Source organism: Cyprinodon variegatus, unplaced genomic scaffold, assembly GCF_000732505.1.
Source record: "Cyprinodon variegatus isolate N-32 unplaced genomic scaffold, C_variegatus-1.0 Scaffold129, whole genome shotgun sequence".
NCBI lineage: Eukaryota > Metazoa > Chordata > Actinopteri > Cyprinodontiformes > Cyprinodontidae > Cyprinodon > Cyprinodon variegatus.
The window spans coordinates 867464-886858 of NW_015150582.1; the positions used below are offsets into that span (position 1 = coordinate 867464).

The 19395-nt window shown below is 37.0% G+C and overlaps 1 protein-coding gene across 2 annotated transcripts in view; it reads left to right on the forward strand.

Annotated features, from left to right (window-relative positions):
* slc35f4 (solute carrier family 35 member F4) overlaps positions 1–18575 on the forward strand; it is a 23444-nt gene extending 4869 nt beyond the window's left edge. Inside the window, exons 1-8 of one of the 2 annotated variants that reach the window (XM_015376067.1) lie at positions 8459–8997; positions 12466–12766; positions 13696–13840; positions 13885–13959; positions 14035–14160; positions 14250–14442; positions 16763–16852; positions 17415–18573. In XM_015376067.1, coding sequence (XP_015231553.1) covers positions 8922–8997; positions 12466–12766; positions 13696–13840; positions 13885–13959; positions 14035–14160; positions 14250–14442; positions 16763–16852; positions 17415–17656 — 1248 coding nt within the window. In that variant the 5' untranslated portion in view covers positions 8459–8921 and the 3' untranslated portion in view covers positions 17657–18573. Of the gene's footprint in view, positions 1–8458; positions 8998–12465; positions 12767–13695; positions 13841–13884; positions 13960–14034; positions 14161–14249; positions 14443–16762; positions 16853–17414 lie in introns of those variants that run through there. The other variant, XM_015376066.1, reaches the window with a different exon arrangement.
* The last annotated feature ends 820 nt before the right edge of the window (positions 18576–19395 follow it).

Below are 19395 nucleotides of genomic sequence, written 5' to 3' on the forward strand. Positions count from 1 at the left end.
AATAATAATAAAAAAATAATAATAATGTAAAAATATAATGTAAAATCTGATTAAACTTTATCTGCTTTAGATCCCATATGATTGTCAAATTTTATCTTGGTCAGAAAAAAGGAAACATTCTTCTTGTTTTAAAAGTTCATAATTGTTTCCTTAGTATTTGATAGATATACCATAACTTGTTATGAATATCTTTCCATGTGGTTGTATAAACACTTTTACTTTTCTCTTTGTGATGATTACTCTCATAACGTACTTAGTACCCCCTTTGTAATTCATTTCATTTTATCATATGGATTATTTTCCTTTTGGAACACAGAATTGTTGCCATGCTTTAATTTCTAAACTGGATTCTTGAGATTTTCCTTCAGGATCTAGACAAACTGTACTTTTTCCTGCCTAATGATGCCTAAAGATTCGTATAATTACACTCACAAGCCTCCCAGCATCTTCTAAAGGTCGTTTACTTTCTGATTTATTTTGATTTTTCTTCTATGTTACATAGGTAAGCATTGTATTGTTTTAAAATACAACCACAATTTTTCCCCTTATAACTAAAATACTGTATTCAGTGAATATAAATACCTGGTTTTAACTTTACATATAAAGCTACCACCGGCCCAGAGACAATAACAAAAGTATATTTAAAAGCAACCGCAGAGTTCTGATAAAGATAAAGCCTCTATAAAGAAGCTCATGTTGAAAATATGTGTACTGGAGCACACACCCTGCTGTGTGAAGGAAATTGACAGTTTTTAGTGTTGATCCCCGTTGGGATCACAGCAGGACAGCTGCACATCCTGAATAGAAATTACATAGCAAGGCAAAGGCAAGGCAACCAGTTCTCATTATGTAACAGTTTTTAGTGACCACTTTGCTTTAGGGTGAGCTTGAACAGAAGCTGTACTTTGCTTTTCTTTTTGAAGCATTCTTTGTGCAGACTTGCTCTGTCTTATTTTGACCTCTCCTTGTCCCAGGCCTGCTCACTTTGTGCTATTTATAAACAGCCGTTTGAATGGAATATAAGCCGTGCTTGAATGGGTTCTAGGCCTCTGTTAGTCTTAAACTCTGGCTGTATAAGAGCTGCACTGCCTGAAAGTAATTGATTCAATTTATTACTGCAGCAGATACAAGACACACAATAGAGGAGATGTGTTGTAGTGACCATCAGGAGATTTAGTATTTTAGCTGATCTCTACAAGCTTCTCCTCTGAGACGTTGCTGTATTGAAAAAAGAAAAACATGATCCAGAAAGGAAGTTGTGCATGGTTCCAACTGCTTTTCCATTGCTCTAAAAGACTGTTCAGGAACAGTACTGATGTATGAAGTACAACACTGCCCTCTTGTGGTAGATAACTTTAATAGCTCAGTTTAAACATCCACTCTCTTTTTCTTGACAATTTTTCCTCTACATATAGAAACATGAGACCATCATAGCAGCCTGAGGGCAAGGAAATATAAACCCACAGCAGGGATTATCTGGATTATTTTAAGTAGCAATATGATGGCAAGTGTTTGTTAGGCTCTACAGCTGCATCTTAAACATTAATCAAAGTTCCATTAATAGATATGGACACAGATCCTGCAAAGGCAAGTAAAAAAAATCAAAACAAAATAATAGATGAGTTATTTTCTAATTAACAGGGTGTTAAAGCACCCTGAAATTTTATTTTAGCAACAGCCAAATTATAAACATAATTTAGAAAATATGCCTAATTAATAAACAAGCCTTTTGAATGAATCATAGAACTATTCAACTATCCCAGCCATATCCAATATACAAATGAGGAAAAAAGAAAAAGAAATCATTCAAGTATCTGAAGACCCATTATATAAAATCTCCAAATCTATACTCTGGTTTTGTAATTAAGGATTTATAAAATTGTTTTCTTTACCAATTCAGATTGACTGGCTGATGTATGCTGGTGAAGATTCTCAGTCATCTAAGTCATAGTCATTTTTTTGTTTTGTTTTTTACTTTTTTGCATTGGCTGATTTAGCCTTCTACTTTTTAATTAAAATGTCATCAATTAATTTCCTAATTCCTCTTTATTAAAAAAATCTCTATTTGGAGGCACAGAGAGGTTAGAAAAATCATCTCATTTCACCAAAAGAGAGCTCAGTTCACGCAATCGATCACATTGGCACTAGGTGTCCTCATCCTACACTCCTGAGTTCAGATGATACCACACCTGACCCCTAGCAGAATAAAATATTAGTAAATAAATACAAATATATAGATTTTCAAGCCTAATTTCAGTTAAAATTAAACGTTGTTTCTCTCTGTTCTTTGCTCCTGGTTCTCGGCAGAACCCGATGAAAATAACAGAGAGGCTTTAAAGACAAAGAGCTTTCTGCTATAAACTAAGGGGCATTTGGTTGATCTGAATGACAAAAGAGCCTGGACGGGTTGAGTGCCTCAGTGTGAACAGGAACACCACTGTTGCTATGGAGGTAAAGAGCCAGGATGATGTTCTTTATTGTGTTGGGGTTTGTAATCCATGCAGACCATTTTAAAATGTATAACAATGTTCCAGCTGATTACTTTTAATCTTACATTACAGATTTCTCTATTTCTAAAATTATTGAAAGAGATGTTTGCATGTAATCAACCAATCAGAGCTTAAAATATTAAAATATGAATGTAATCCTAATTTTAAGATGCAGTTTTGCAAAATTTTCAATGTATCTTACAAGGCCATGGAAAAATTGAACAATAAAGCAAAAAAAACTTCTGCAATTTAAAGAAATCCTAAAAACAGAACAAGAACTGTCTGTGAACTTTTAGATTTTAATTGGACGCTCTCTAGTCTACACATGGTCAATACTATGCATACAGAACAAATATATGAACACTCTCACACCATTGTGTCAGCATCCAGTAGCATTCATGCATTGCATGTAAGTAAAGAATAAGGACAGGGTATCTCAAAGTTATTGATCCAGAGGTTGAGTCAGTAGCTTGATGGTTAAGGCCCAATAACGTCAGGGAAGCTGGACAGTGATCCCAAGCATACAGTAGACTTAGACAACTTTTATTGTTATTTTGTATACACAGAGTGTATACACAACAAAATTAATTTCGTACAGCTTTCAGACAGGAAATGAACATTAGTATTCCATAAAGTGCAGCAGTGATCAAATGTAAACAGTGTGGGAGAAAAAAAAAGAAAAAAAAATTTATTGATATAGAAGTTCAGAGAATTAATATATATGGTGCAAATATGCAGTATTTTCGTTTGGAGTTCTCACTTCAATGCAGAGTCTGTGACATGATTTAGAGTTTTTCCATACCTGTCTAATTGCGGTGGGTAAGAAACTTTTGCAGAACCTGCTGGTCCTGCATCGAATGCTCCGAAGGGCAGCAGGGAGAACAGTCCATGGTGGGGGTGTGAGGGGTCATTGATGATGTTACAGGCTCGCGACACATAGCACTGGGATGAAATGTCTTTTATGGAGGGAAGAGGAGCCCCGATGATCATCTCTGCTTTTCTCACCACTCTTCTCACTTTCTTCCAGTCTGAGGCGCTGCAGCCTCCACACAACACAGTGAGACAGCTGGTCAGAACGCTCTCTGTGGTGCTTCTGTAGAAGGTCGTGAGGATTGGTGGGGGCAGGTGGGCTCTACTCATCCTCTGCAGGAAGTACAAGTGCTTTTGTGCCCTTTCGACTAGTGAGGTGGTGTTTACCGTCCTAGTGAAGTTGTCTGTGATGTGCACCCTCAATTTGGGGCTGTTGACCACCTCTACAGCTGAGCTGTTGATGAGCGGTGGAGCGTGGTTAGGCCGGTTCTTCCTGAAATTGACAGTGATCTTTTTCGTCTTCTCTACATAGGGCTAAACCATAGTAGATCTGTTATGAGCTGTGGATCTGGACTGAAATGCAGACCAGGAGTATAATGAGCATTTTACGATTTTCTGAGGCAAATGACAAAGAGGCACAGGATAAAATGAGGAGCCGATGAATACTGGCCACTGACTAACACCTCAAATAGGGATCAAGACTGGTGTGAAAAATAGACAAATAAACCAAGAAACACAAGTGCATTGAATCAGCTATTGAACACAACGTAAGGCTAAGGAATAAATTTAAAAAATGGGAAAAATACAAGGAAGAAACTAAGAGAGCTAATCCGAAATTGTAGAAATTATGAAAAGAAAGACTAAAGATAAAACCATCCAAAAATAATAATAATAAATAAACCCCCAAACAGCATAAGTCATTCATTGGATTTGGCGTCATTAAACGAATCAAAACCAAACCTAAATTGCAGACCCTGAAAAAAATCTTAAAGGACAAACCAGCTGAACATTGAGATTCAGAAATGGTTTCCTCCCATTGAAAATGTTTCCAGATAAACCATGGCAATTACTAAGCAACTTCTATGATTTCCTTCAATTTTGATTAGAATACTATTTGATTATTCTGCCTGATAATTTGCAGAAGCTTGCTTATGGCTACAAAAAATGTGGGATTTTTTTTAAAGGGATCTTAAACCAGATGTTATTGGAGGTGTGCACTGAAATTAGATTCACTGAAATTAAATCAGAAACAGATCATGCTTAAATTGAGCCTGTCAGAGATATAATGGAACCAAATGGTTGTGAGCAGGGCTGCATAATAGGTCAAAATAAGTATAAACATCAATCAACTCCAAGAACTGAATGCCCTGATATATTTTTTTAAATCTTACCCTGGCCTCCTGTGGTGACTTAACTCCAGGTATTTCTCTTAATCTAATAGTGATTAGTATCCAGGGATCTGCTGACTGGCTTGTTTCTCTGCATCCTGACTGTCTGGTCTGTCGCTTCATTCATCAGCAGAGCTATTTTTAAATTTAACTCTACTTGCTGGATCAATACCTCCAGTATATCCTTGACTCTTTTCCCAAAACAGAAACATTTGATTGATTTTGTATCAACTGACCAAAGGAAAAAGGTCTTACAAACTGTGCATGACAAAAGTATTTATAGTACCAGAACCTATTTAAACATTGTCAGAATAAAACCACAGGCCTTAAATTATTTTATTGGAATATTGTGTAAAATACACAAAGTGTATAGTTTAAACATTTCTTTTTATTTTATTTTTTTACACATTTGAATTCTAAAAAGATGTAGTACAGTTTTACCTTCCACCTTGTTTAAATATAACTGTTGTAGGGAAGCTTAAAGCAGGGTTATAGTAAACAAAATAATGTTCTGTTTTAAACATCTCACAGAGCACTGTTTACCCTACATCCCAAGGATAGGAAGATTACAACCCAACTGTAAGCCTCCCTAGACATGGTCATTAAGCTTAACTAGCAGGCAAAGCAAGGAAGGTATAATTCAGAGAAACAGGCATGAGGTCACAGTAAACTTAGAGGTGGTAAACTCAGGGGTGAGAAACTGTCGAAATGATTAATATTAGCTTTACTATTTATTACAAATGTGTTTTTATAAAAGCGTTATAAGATTAAAATTGTTGAAAGGAAAAACATGGAAAGTGCCATTTGAAGTTCACTACAATGCATGGAATAAAACAAAGATATATGGGAATCATCTAGTCAAATGGCAGCTAACTTGCTCCATCTGCAAAACTTTTATTATTATAAGGCATGATGGTAGAGGCATCTTGCCTGGGGTTCTTTACTTTACCATTGGCAGGGAAGCTGGTGTGAGTGCTCTGGAAGACATATGTTGGTAAATGAGGGAAAACTTGTTTGAGCAGCAGGAGTCCCCCTTCCTGGGGTCAAATATAATGTAGAATGAAAGGGTTTTGATCAAAGCATAGACATGTTAAACTGTCTGTCAGTACTTGATAATTAATACAAATTAGATCAAACGTAGTTTGTTCATGCTGCAAACATGGTGCTTAAAAACCTTTACTCCAGAGATCTGAATTGAACTGCACATTTTGAAAACATAAGGAACTCACAGTATGGACATCATATTTCCTCCCACTTTAAAATTAGGGCTGACCTTTCGATGGTGACACAAAACATCTTGTATAATGCGTTTACAGTAGCCTTCTAACATAATATGCAGAAAAATTCAAAGCGTGTCAATTCTGCACATCATCTTTACGATGTGCAGGTCACCCACAGAAGCACCTTCAGTCAGAGACTCATTTCATAATGCTGCACCACAGAGTGCCACAGGAAGTCAAACTGTATAATTCATCTCTCTAAAATCTAATTTCATAACGAATTCTTTATTTCATAACTTCACCATGAGCAACAACATGGTCATGTGCAATAATTGTAATTTGTTACTAAGCAGTATTGTAAATTGTAAATACTGTTGATTGTATATACTGTGATCCATATCTTATTTTATTATTATCTTTATTTTATTCTTGTTCTTATTTTAATCACCGATACTTATTTTTATATATAAACGGGTTAACTGCATGGAAAGAATTTCCCACAAGGGATTAATAAAGTAATTCTGATTCTGAATACTTTTTTTCAGAATCAGTGTAGGAGCTACACAATTTACACAAAAAGTATCATGATATTTCAGTATGTGATCTACTGAACAGCAGCAGGAACTGTTCTGATCTTTGATGCTCTTTCTAGCTCAACAGAACTATCAACGATGAGGCATTTGACAAGCAATATAAAGTGGATGGAATAAACATACAGAAAAATATCCCTCAGTTTGTGTTTACAGCATTATTATTATTTTTTACCTATATAAATTATAAGGATTTGCTTACTTACTGTACATATCTGGCATGAGCGGGTTAAATGGAGGCTGAGTTACTTCAGTCCATTAAACCTTCAAGCAGGTAAACCACATAGAAAGATTGAATGACCAGAGGGCTTTCCTTGAAATGGAAACTTGCATTTACATCCCGGGCTGACTCTTAAAACCATATAGCTTCTGATAGGAGGGTTTCCCTCCTACAAGTGTGATGGAAAAAAGATATTGAATTCCTTTACAGTAACAGCATCAGAAGGTAAATATTTAATGTAGGTATTCTCTGTTTACAGGAAACATTCACTATCAGACTTTTCTGCAAATGGATATAAAGTAACACCTTTTCCAAAGTGTTCAACATGATGCTAGAATGAAATACATGTAACTACCTACAGTATATATGGTCATATTCAATAAGTTACAGAATACTTTCTGATGAGGATTGCTTGTCAGCTCTTCTGTGTTAGAATATATTTTTATTAGTCTAATGTAATATCTTTATCTAAAATGGTACTTTTTCATTGGCTGAAAGCTGTGATTAATCTTCATAATGTTTTTGGCTTAGTGAAGTATGTTCCTGAAATAAATGAACAATTTAATTATATTATCATTTATTGAACATGATTGCATGCAGTAAATAGGCTCTATAACAATGTGTCTGATAATACTTTGTATTGTTTGATGCATTTTTACATGATTGCAAATTAATTAGGTTTTGCTTCTTTAGAAAAATGTGTAAAACAAAACAAAACAAACTTTTGTTCGCTTTTTACTCTATAACTTCTTTATTCTAGGAGTCATTACAATAGTTCGATTGAATAAAAAAAAAAAACAAACAAAATTAAAAAAACAAGATGGAAAGCAACAGAATCCATGCCTGGAATTTTATTAACGGCAGATTTTCATTTTTTATACTTTATGCTATACTTCGATTGATAACTTATCTGTATTTCTTGAAAGCTATACATATAGATCAGATAGTGTTGGAGGTACCACAGTAAAAAAAAATGCTTTTTGACATAAGTTTGTTTTAAAGTTACAGAAAACAAAGTTTTAGTTTTTTTTTATAACATTCAGACAAAATCCCAGACCAATTTCTTCAGATATAAATAAATAAATAAACTTGTTTTTTCATCTGAAACAACAAAACCCACTTTTTATAATCTTCCAAAGTGTTACATTTATACAGTATAAAAATATTTGCTACCTTTTTTTCTCTTAACCTGTACCTTCTTTCCTCAGTGTTCTTTAGTTCAGTTATGTACAAAGTGGTTCACTCTAATGTTTTTAAATATTTTTTATTACTTTACTGAAAAAATTATCACTGCAACAAGTTAATTGAAATGTACTTTTCCAAGCAGAGCTAGTGAAATTTTTAGCACTATTATTGTGAAGATATACAGAACTTCAAATTTTTTTGTTTTCTCAGAATGAAAGGTATTAAAATGACTGAATCCCAACCTCCTATATTAAAGTATCATGTATTAATATAAATACAGTTATTTCTTTTTATCTTGTGGCTCAGCTGATTAGGGTGGTAGAAGCAAAGAGAAAAAGCTCTGCAAAAAAAAAAAAAAAGACTCTCAATGAGCAGTCAAGAGCACGAGATGAGCCGAGAAAGAGGAGGGAGACAGAGGACAAGAGTGCATAAGACGCAGGGATAGCCTGGTCAGGTGGAGAGGTGGGAGGGTGGAGGAGGACAGAGCAGAGCAAAAAGGATGGGGGCACAGCTAACGCAGCATAATAAGCCAGCAGGCTGCTTGGTTACCTTCCAAACAAAGCTGCTGATTTGTTGAAGCAAAAACAAGAGGAGGAGAAACGTGAGACATAGAGAGATAGGAAAGAGGGGGAGGACAGAAAGAGATGAAGTGAGTGATCGTGCCTTGCCACACAGACTTGAAGTGCATTCTCCCTTAGAGACGGTAGCAATGCTGGAGCTTAACATAAGAGAACAACTGTAGAGTCTCCCCTGCACTCTCACTGAGCTGTGAAACCACCCGGACAGAAGCACAGCATCAGGAACAGTGAAGCTGAAGAGTTTTACAAAGTCTGGACGAAAGAGGAAGAGCTGATCTAATAACAGGAAGGGGGCTTTTTTAGTGTGTGGAGGCGAATCGGGGGAGTCAGCATTCTGAGGATGTACCAGGGGAGCTGCTGAGCGTTTGGCTTCTGTACCCGCTTTCACACACCTACACACACCTTCCACAGGAGGACAGTGTGTGGTGCCCCCAGTGGAGAATGAAGAAGCACTCGGCACGAGTGGCTCCTCTCAGCTCATACAGCACTCAGGTCCTAACCTGCCCCAACTCTGAAGGTAAACTGAACCAACTAAAAAGACCCTGAACATCATTCAGACTCGGCATGACGCAGGGTTCCGGCAAAACAACATTAAAAGGGTGTTTGGCTAACGAAATAATACTTTAGTATTTAAAAACATAAATAGAAGAACAAAAAAATGCAGCTTAGGTCAGTGATGCCTCTATTTTATTGGAACTCTAAAACCCTGAAACTTCAGAGTTTATCTTTGTTTGAAAGTCTAAAATCAGAGTAAAATGACCCAAAGCATGAAAACAAAATTATGCTTTTTCAAGTTTTATATTTTTTAGCAGTTTATCACATATTTTAATCTTGCTAAAATATCTAACTCACATCTAGTTAAACAAAACACATTTTTACCCTAAGACAACTTCCATTTTCACAACTCATACCACAAATGACATAATGTTGAATCTAATCAACTTTTAACAATTCTGGCAGATCTATTGCACAGCTTCCAGCCTAATTAGGATAAAGACTTAGTTAGTATGGGCCAGAGTCAAGCTCACTAGTGCTGCAGCTATTACTGGGAGCTTCTTATTGAATTCAGTGGGGCTCCATCAATCAGTGCTGCTGGCATGCAGTGAATAGTGGTGAGGATAAGACGCAGAATGGATTGGAATCTGAGGTTCCCGCACCACACTGCGTCACACAGATTTGATAAGCTGTCCAAGTAGGAGCTGGAAGTGAATGATCCTCTGCTGCAATTTCTTTATGGGATAAAAATCTTGACAACTCCAAATTATGATTGTCTTTCCTTAGAAACACACGCTCAACGCAGGAAAGTAAACATATGTCTGTATTATGAAACACAGCTCTCTGCTATCTTCAGTTCATATCCAAACTGCTTTGTTTTTTAAATTTTGTTCTCTTTTTAATGTCATTTTGTTCAGGTTAACATGCAGGAAAGGAAATGTTTTGGTTTGTCCATTGCTGCTCTTCTGGTGGATACGATCAGACTCATGATAGTGCTTGTTGTAATAGCTTTTCAAGATGGAAAGAAGACAACTGTGCTCATTTGCTGGATGAAATAAAAAATATTCTAACATCTTCAGTTTTGCAGAGATATTAATTCTAATTTTCCTAGTTATCAACCTTTTGGGCCTTTTGCACAAAAGGTTCTGAAAGAGTTTTTGCTTTAACAGAATATAAATAGACCAAATCTTTGGATGATCTTGCAGATATACTCCATGTTGGGTATGCTTTTCAGAATTTAGTGTGGATTCATCCTGATAAAAAAAAAAAGCTATAGATTTACATAGTTTCGGTAAAAATTAAAGAAGCTGATGTCCAGACTTTTTAAGACATTTTGCTTACAACCCTAAGCAAAATCCATTACATTAAATTGCTCCCATGAAGAGTCAATTTGGTGTGTAATTGTGTCTTAACACACCTGTATGAAGACCACGGAGCAATGCAGAAAGGTCAGGGAGGAAGTTCTGGGGAAATTAAAGAGTGATGCAAACAAAGTGAGGCACCTAAACTGACATGTTAGCCAAAGTGAGAATAATAAAAGTTCTAAAAGGTCCATGGTGAGTCTGAAATCCAGAGATCCATAGCTCAAGTGGAAAAAAATCTTATAAAATGACAACTATTCCCTGTGCATATACTGTGCAATGCAGTGAGATATACAATCACTAACAATGTAGGCTTCTAAACTCATGCAACTTTGCACATATTATGGTTTTAACAACTAGATGCATATTTTTTGTATGTTTCATTTCTATGGTTCTACCTATTAAAGCTCTAGTTTTAATGGTAACTTTTCTTGAAAAACCTCTCCCTCTATCTCACCTAAAGGAAGAGTGAGGTCTGGTTTACAACAAGCCTTGTAGGAAACATGGCAAAAAAAAATGGAAGACAGTGCTCTATTGGATGAGACCAAAAGTACACCTCCTGGCCTTCATGTAAAGGGTAGAAGAGCTGATGAGAAAATGGATAGAGCTAAATACAGCACGATTTTTGAGGGCAACTATTAAAGGGCTACAAAAGACTTGGCTTTAGAATTCCAGCCTAACCATACACCCAGATCTAAAAAGTAATGGTTCAGATCCAAGATTATTTTGGTGTAAGATTGGTTCAGGCTAAGTTCTGACTTTAATCTAATTAAGTATCAGTGTCAAAACTTGAGAATTTATGTTCAGAGATTCTCCTAATCTTACCTTAATTTCTGTATTATTGTTTTATTCCCTAGATGCTGAAAGCTCGATACCCTAAAATACTGACCCATAATTTCAGTGTGAGGAGGTTTTATACATCATTGTCTTTTGGAGCTAAAATTTAATGCACATCTCATTTTATGGACAGCTGTTCATCTGTAAAAGCCACTTTATGCTGGATGATCTTCTAATATATAAATAACATACAATGAAAACCTGAATAGAAAAAGTGTGAGAAGGTTATTGCTTTAGAGGCACTGCTTGTACATTCTAAGCTTTGCTTAGTAGCCTTTTAACTGGATCACTGTTTGATGTTTATAGTTTATTAATGTTTATTTACCCCAACAAAAATATCTTTTATATGCATTTATATCTATCTCTTCAATAATTTTCATTTGGTTCTCATGACATTAGAAAAATTCTACCATTTTTTTTTTCCCTTTATCATCTTGTTCTCAAAACTTTGACAGTACACACCACTGAGATTAGCTGTGGCTCAGTTACTTAAACTGCTGTTGCGTCCTCATTTCAGGTCACAAACAAAAGGATAACCGATACACTAATTAGGAAGCATGAGAGACTTTGGTGTCTTTAGTCATCGTAGAAAACAGCAGAGTTTCATGTGCCGAGTTTGCAGAAAGAAAACAGCCCCCAGCACATGTCGTTTTTTATCCCTACCCTGGTGTAAAATGATCACACCTTAGAGAGACAAAAAGGGGGGAAAAAAAGATTTAAGCATTCTCAGTAAATGCAAAACACACACCACCTCAAGTGTTATAGCATAGTCCAGGAGCCATTTATTTGCGCAGTCCATTAGGGCACAAGGCCAAATCTGCATTACCGTTGGAAGATTAAAGTATTATCTGCCCATCGCTACACCAGCCAGATCCTCTGTCTATCAGTACAAACACAGCTGGTCTTCTCCAGGTTCAGCTCCAACGTTGTTATGACTTTCTTTTGGAATGTCATGTGGTTAGATTTACATTTACTTAATTGCCATTGGGTGACTGTGTACACTTGACCACAAAGGCTACCAAACACATAGTGCATCACAAGACGGCAAAGCTATATTTATGAAATGAACAGCCACCATGCCAACCCAATCCATTTTAAACACATTCTTTTATTAGGCATTAGTGCCTGTTCAGCAGGAAATGCAGACTGAGGTAATGATCTGTGAGGGTAACTGATCAATACGTGCTTGTGTGATGGGACACAAGCCAGAGAATCATACTCAAGTCAGAATATTATGCAGACATTACTATGCTGTTTATTAAGAGCTTTCTTCTCATCCTATTTCTCCCTAGGAGAGGATGGTTCAGAGTCTCGTCCAGAAACTCCAGGCAGTGAGACAAGTATAGAGATTCGGTCCTACCAAACATGTGCCAACACAGTTCTGAAGGTGCTCGGCGGTCTTTTGATGCTTCTCTGCGTGTCCTCCTCCTGGGTGGGTACCACTCAGGTGGTGAAGCTGACCTTCCAGTCATTTTCCTGTCCCTTCTTCATCTCCTGGTTCAGCAGTAACTGGAACATCCTCTTCTTCCCCATCTACTACTCTGGACATTTCTTTACTGCCGGCGAGAAGCAGACTCCCATTCAGAAATTTAGGTAAACCTCCTTAAAAAATAAAAATTAGGGCCAACCCCCCCAAACACCAGACGCCATTTAGATGTTGGTTTTTAGGCTAAATCTGGTCGGTCCTTCATAGTCTTGATTTAGTCGAAAAATCATTGTAGAAAATAGGGTTGTGTTCTGTCGGTCTGATTTTCCAATAATAGACATTGAAAAGACATTGAAAACTGGGTTTGCAACATCTTTTCAACAATCTTAAAATTACGGCTTTACAGCTTTCAAATTGCAACCAAATGTAGACGTTATTTGTACTTAAATCATGTCGTCTTTGCAATGTCTTTTCAACAAATCTTTGTTCGGATGGACATTTCTGATTTGATCAAGATTTACAAGTTAATATGTGTTGTTGGTCAAAGTAACAGGGTTTTACAAGGGGTTGAAATCCCCTGCTAAATTTCAGACCAAAAAAGACTTCACTTCTAATTCTCTTGAAAGCAACTTTCTATTAGTTGGACACAGAAAGAACAGTGTTGATGTCTTTCTTAACAATGTGAAACTGAGGTTAAACCAAACATCTCTTTCTAAATTGGGTGAACCAAGCCTGATCTTAACATATTTGTTTGAGGATAGTTTTCCTTTGGACATATGAGCTAAAAAAGTCAAACCTCAGACATGTTTTTTTTTGCACCAGGCTTAAACAATGAATGTTGATGTTGTATGGTTAGAGAATATTATTGCTTCCACAACTATAGAACACTAGCACATTTCAAGATTTGCATTGGACAAGCACATAATTCTTGAAAGGTTTATTTTCTAAGTAACTAAATACATCATGATTAGGATGGTTTAACTACCATCTTAATATCACTAAATCTCTAAAAGAGCAGAGTAGGTTCTATTTAGCCTGTTTTTGGGTAGAATTGGTAAAACAAACTGACTAAACTTCCAACTTCCTGTTTCTACAGGGAGTGCAGCAAACTCTTTGGGGAGGATGGAATGACTCTCAAGCTTTTTGTTAAAAGGACAGCTCCCTTCTCCATCCTATGGACGCTGACCAACTACCTGTACCTCTTAGCCTTGAAGAAACTGACAGCCACTGATGTCTCTGCACTCTTCTGCTGCCACAAAGCCTNACAGCCACTGATGTCTCTGCCCTCTTCTGCTGCCACAAAGCCTTTGTCTTTCTCCTCTCATGGATCGTCCTAAAGGACCGTTTCATGGGTGTTCGGGTTTGTGTTAAATTTAGTCAGTTTATGCATCTGTGTGTTTGTTTGGCTCTGATGGCTCTTTTTCTCTATCAACAGATAGTTGCAGCCATAATGGCCATCACAGGTATTGTCATGATGGCTTATGCAGATGGATTTCATGGGGATTCCTTCGTGGGTGTGGCTCTGGCCGTGGGCTCTGCCTCGACTTCAGCTCTTTATAAGGTCAGACTGATGGTTCTAAAGCAGTTTTAACAAAAAAGTAGTTACCCCCAAATACGCTTTGGATTTGTAATAATTCCCTCATCTTCAAGGTTCTTTTCAAGATGTTCCTCGGCAGTGCCAACCTTGGAGAAGTTGCGCATTTTTTTTCAACAATGGGCTTCTTCAACCTTATTTTTATCTCCTGTGTTCCCCTCATCCTCTACTTTACCAAAGTGGAGCATCTGGGTTCCCTTTCCTCGCTACCCTGGGGTTACCTGTTTGGACTGGCAGGACTGTGGCTGGGTGAGAAAAAAAATACTGTACTTTTCTTGGTAAAGAGTGCCTTTACCAAGAGAACAGATTAAAAAAAACACTAGTTTGCAGAGTTTGCAGAAAAATGATACTGCAGAAGTTCTTGCCTTTTCTTTTCTTTTTTTAACAAAATTTCTCACATACCATCAGCTAGGATAGAAGAAAATGTAGCTGCATCAATTTCAAATCTTGCAACGGGTTCTCAGTTTTACTTAGGACTGGACTTTGATGAAGCCCTTCCAATGCATGAATATACTTTGATCTGATGGCACAATTCTTTAACTTGCAAATTTACTGCTGGTGTGGTTCCATATGTTTCTTAAACAAGGACATGTTTGCGAGAAAGAAATCAAACCCAATTTATAAATGTATAAACCTAATTAGAGATTTCTTGCTGGCAGCACTAGATTAGAGCAGTGTCTTTTTAAACACCCTATCCATATGTTTATTAAAGAAGGATGTAGAATGGAATGTATGTTAAATGCTTACAAGCATTGCAAAAAAGTTAATAAACAATCCCCTGGATTTGTTTCCAAGTTTGAAGATGTTTCACTTCCCACTCAGGAAACTTTTGAATTCAAAATGTCTAAAACTAAAATTAGCATTGAGTTTGAAGCTTTATAGAATAGTAGAGTTAAAAACAATCAAATTGAACCAGAAGAATGGGTTAGGAATGGCGAGTCGTTTGGGTGCCGCGTTAGCCTGCAATACCTGATACTAGTCTATGCCTCCAAAAGGGGATAATTAGGGACTATGACCTGGATGACTAGGAATCTTCACCAGCATACTTACTAACAAAAATTAAAATGCTTTCTGTTGGCTTAAAAAAGCCTAAAATGAGTAGGCTTTTAATGTAATGTAGCCATATTATATTAGCCTTTTCCTATCTCAAGTACTTTGCAGCTGCTGGAAGTCAGGGTCAATCTTCTCATTGACCTTGGTCAGCTTGTACATTTCTTGCTGGAAAAAAATCAGCCCCACCCCTCTCAGCATGATACTACCACTACAATCTTACATGGTAGGGAATAGGGTGTTCCACATGATGTGATTTTGTTTTCCATCAAATATAGTTTTGCATGCTGGATTCTGGTCTAAACTGTAAAATATACCAACTGTACTTTCATGTGTTTGCTGCATATCTTACAAGGTTTTTGTGGCCGTTAATCAGTACTTATGCTTAGGAATTTTTTCAATATTTGCTTAATGCTTGTCATCCTTCCATCCAGAATCACTAATAGTTTCCTATTAATAGATTCTACCTTTTCTATTGTCACTGCAGCTCCTCCCGAGATACCATGGTGCTTTTCCCTAGCTCAAATGAATACTATTCTCCTTGCATAACTTGTTAGTGCAGTAAATGGCCATTTATTAGTTTATTCCCAGTTGTACTGTGCTCTTTTCACTTTCCCATGATTGACAGTGTTCTGCAAAGTGTTTAAAGCTTGGGAAATTGTTTTTTCTCACTTTAGTTCAGCTTTAAACTTCTGCAACTCTTTAACCTTGGCTGCTTTTCCTTGGTTCTTATATGCTTTTTTTTTGTTTACAAATTAATTAACCTCTGAGGCCTTCATAGAATAGCAGCATTTATTCAATTGATTGTGTCAATGTGTGTAAAGGAGTAAAGAAGACTAGGTACAAATGCAAAATACATCATTCAGAATTAAATTAGGAAATACATTTTGAATGATGAAGTCATCTACCGCTTTGTGTAGACCTATCACATAAAGTCACAACAATAAAGCTGTTGCTTGTGACATAAACAATGTGAAAAGTTCAAACAGTGTTATTAGTTTATCAAAGAATAGTAAGCTGTTCCAAAAATCTCTAAAAATCAGGAAAAACTAGCTGGTAAAAGATGAGTGGCCAATAAAGATGCACCAGTATTCCCAGTTTGTAACAAATCTAAAAATACAACCTGCTGGCCTTTTTTCACTTAATCTGGTTCTGGACATGCTTAACTTACACTGCCAAAAGTATTCAACCACCTGCTTTGACTGACATATGATTTTAAGTGACATTCCGTTTCTAATCCAAAGGGGTTCAATAAGAAGTTGGTCCACCCTGCATCTGCTGACCCTGCATCATCAGTTTACGTGTTTTTCAAGTAGCTGTAGTTCTCAAACACTTCTATTTTCTTATGATACAGCTTTCAGTAGACTTTAAGAGTGTGGAAATTTCCCGACTGGATTTGTTGCACAGTTGGCATTCTATCCTGGAATTGAATAAGCTCATAAATGTGACCCATTCTTTCACAAATGTTTAGTGCATTTATTCTACTTAAATTTCTCAATGTTTTTTTTGTTTTCTTCAGTTTTTAATATTCTGGTCCATGTGGGAGTGGTGCTGACTTACCCCATCCTCATCTCCATTGGGACACTGCTCAGTGTGCCGGGAAATGCAGGTAGGTGTTTTTTGTTTTTGTTTTTTTCTACTCTAACATTCCCCCAATATTCAGATTCAACCCCCTTGGTTATGCTGTAAGTGAACACAGTCATTAAAGAAGACTGAATTTTACATATTCTGGGGTACTTGTATTGAGAGGTCAGCACCTAGGGCCACAATTGCAAACAGATTACACAGCAAGTCTGCCTCTCCCATCCTGGAAATCCAATCATCAGTGTGCTAAGACAGATCCTGCAACTAACATCTTGCTGAGGGAGGATCAGGTTGCCAAGGCGACACTAAATACCTACAGTCCACTTCTTTTCTTTAACCACAGTGGCTGGATGAAGGTCAGTGGGGTATGTCTATCTGTCCCGAAGATCCTGATCACAAAGATGGGATAAAGTGGATGTGCTAATTACAAAGTGCATTTGTTACACTCATCTCCTGCAGCAACATTGTCCTGTGGTTTAATTTGACTTAATGTAATTAATCTTGATTTGTTTTTCTTTCTCTGACACCCTTCATGCCCTTTTTCCTGCCCTCCCTGCTTCTTGGCTCCCTCTTTGCTTCCTGTCTAGCTGTAGATGTTTTGAAACATGAGGTGATTTTCAGCGTGGTGCGTCTGACAGCCACCTGCATCATCTGCCTTGGGTTTCTACTCCTCCTACTGCCGGAGGAGTGGGACTCAGTTACTCTTCGATTCCTGGCCAACATTGCTGATAAGAAGTCAGAGGAACACGGAGAGGAACTGACGGAGTCCAGTGGCCAGACTCGAAGTCGGAGTCGAGCAAACGGCGCCATCTCCATTCCCTTGGCATGACATGGCTGGATTCTCATGTTAATAACGGTCCATCTGCTTCCACCCTGAGGTTCTGGGAGTAAGCTCAGTCAATGTGGACTTCAAATCCAGGAGGACAACACTGACTCAGATAAAATGTAATCGTTACTTTCCAGATGTACCTCTTCCAGTTCAGAAAGGGGGAGCAGAACACTTATGGATCAAGGAAGCCTAAAAAGCTGAAGGTGGTATCTACTGTCCGGAAATAGCTGCATTGCTCAATCTTATGCCCTGCACGCATCCCCAAGCAAAAGCTGAGTGGCTTCTCTTGACATGCTCTGCAGACTGTATTCTGTGAATATAAATTTTGGCAGGGCCAGTTTGGCTCAAAATATATCTATTTATTTAAATCTGTTCCAGGTACAGTATTGATTTAAAGTCTAACTGAGCAGTCTTACTGACAAAAATGGCTATTATACTATGCTCAATGCAAAGCTCTTTTGGTTTCATAATAAAATACTTACAGCCTTTACAGAAGGAGTTCCTATTTTAAGTTACGGTGAAGGCTGGAATTACATGGTGTCATGTTTTTTGTTTTTTCTATTTTGTTATATTTATCATTTCAGAAAAGCACGAATCCACATTAGAGCAGCATAAAATTCATATTCAAATGATAAAACATGGTGGTTGATTTATGTTGTCTTACAGAAAACTGGCTTAAGCAAAAGGGTTATGTGTGTAAAAATTGTGAGGGGTAGTGATTTTGGCATGTGTCAGATAAAGAACTTTGAAAGCTTACAGCCTTTAATGGACAATAAACTCCCCTGCATACCTATGTTTGCTAGAATAATATTAGTTTCCAACTCTGACAACAGAAAGAGGATGTTTGTAATAATTTTAGCCAATGTAAAAACTGATTTAACAGGGAAATAGGTTTTCTTTGCATAAAAAAATATTTGTTTTAATATTAGATAGATGCTTGTTGCTTTTTAAAGCCCGTAGATGATGTTTACACAAGAAGACACAAGCAGACCAATATGATAATTGCTTGTAAAATTCAGTTCAATAATAAAAATCCTATTATTTCCAAAGGGAAATTAAATGATTCACTACCTCATAGGGTTTTTTTTTCTGTATTTTACTTCGAGTTGTAGGTGTATTAGCTGTAGGAAGGAAGGATCTTCTGTAGCGGTATGTCTTGCATCGGATTTGAAGAAACCTCTGACTTAAGACACTCTGTTGTTTAAAAATATTCTGAAGAGAATGCTCACAGTTATAAACTTTTTCACTTTATGAAGAATTCTCGTTTGTGAAATAATTTCCAGAGGTTCTATAGGAGTTCCTAGCCGGCCTTCTTTATTAACTTGTTGATCTTTTTAAGTCATTTGCTCTGATGCTGTTACCCCAGCAGATAATGGAGGAAGAGATTGCGCTACACGACAGACTTAAAGAAGGCTTACAGAAGATATATAGCATATTGTTGCAAACGCCCAAGGACCTAAGCTTCCTCTAGAAGTACAACCTGCTCTGTCCCTTCTTGTAGAAGTGAGTACTTCGATACTTTAACTTGAGTAGGTGTTTGACCGAGCAACTTTTACGTGTACCGTAGTTGAGTAAGATTTGACCATGAATTTTAATACTTTTACTTAAGTACTGATTTTGAGTACTTCATCTTCCACTGCTGATAGCTGCTTGTTCGCTGAGGCAAACAAACAGAAGTCTCTCTAGGACCTTCATGGTGTGGGGTACGGGTCTATAGTCACTGAGGTCTGTTCGCTGAG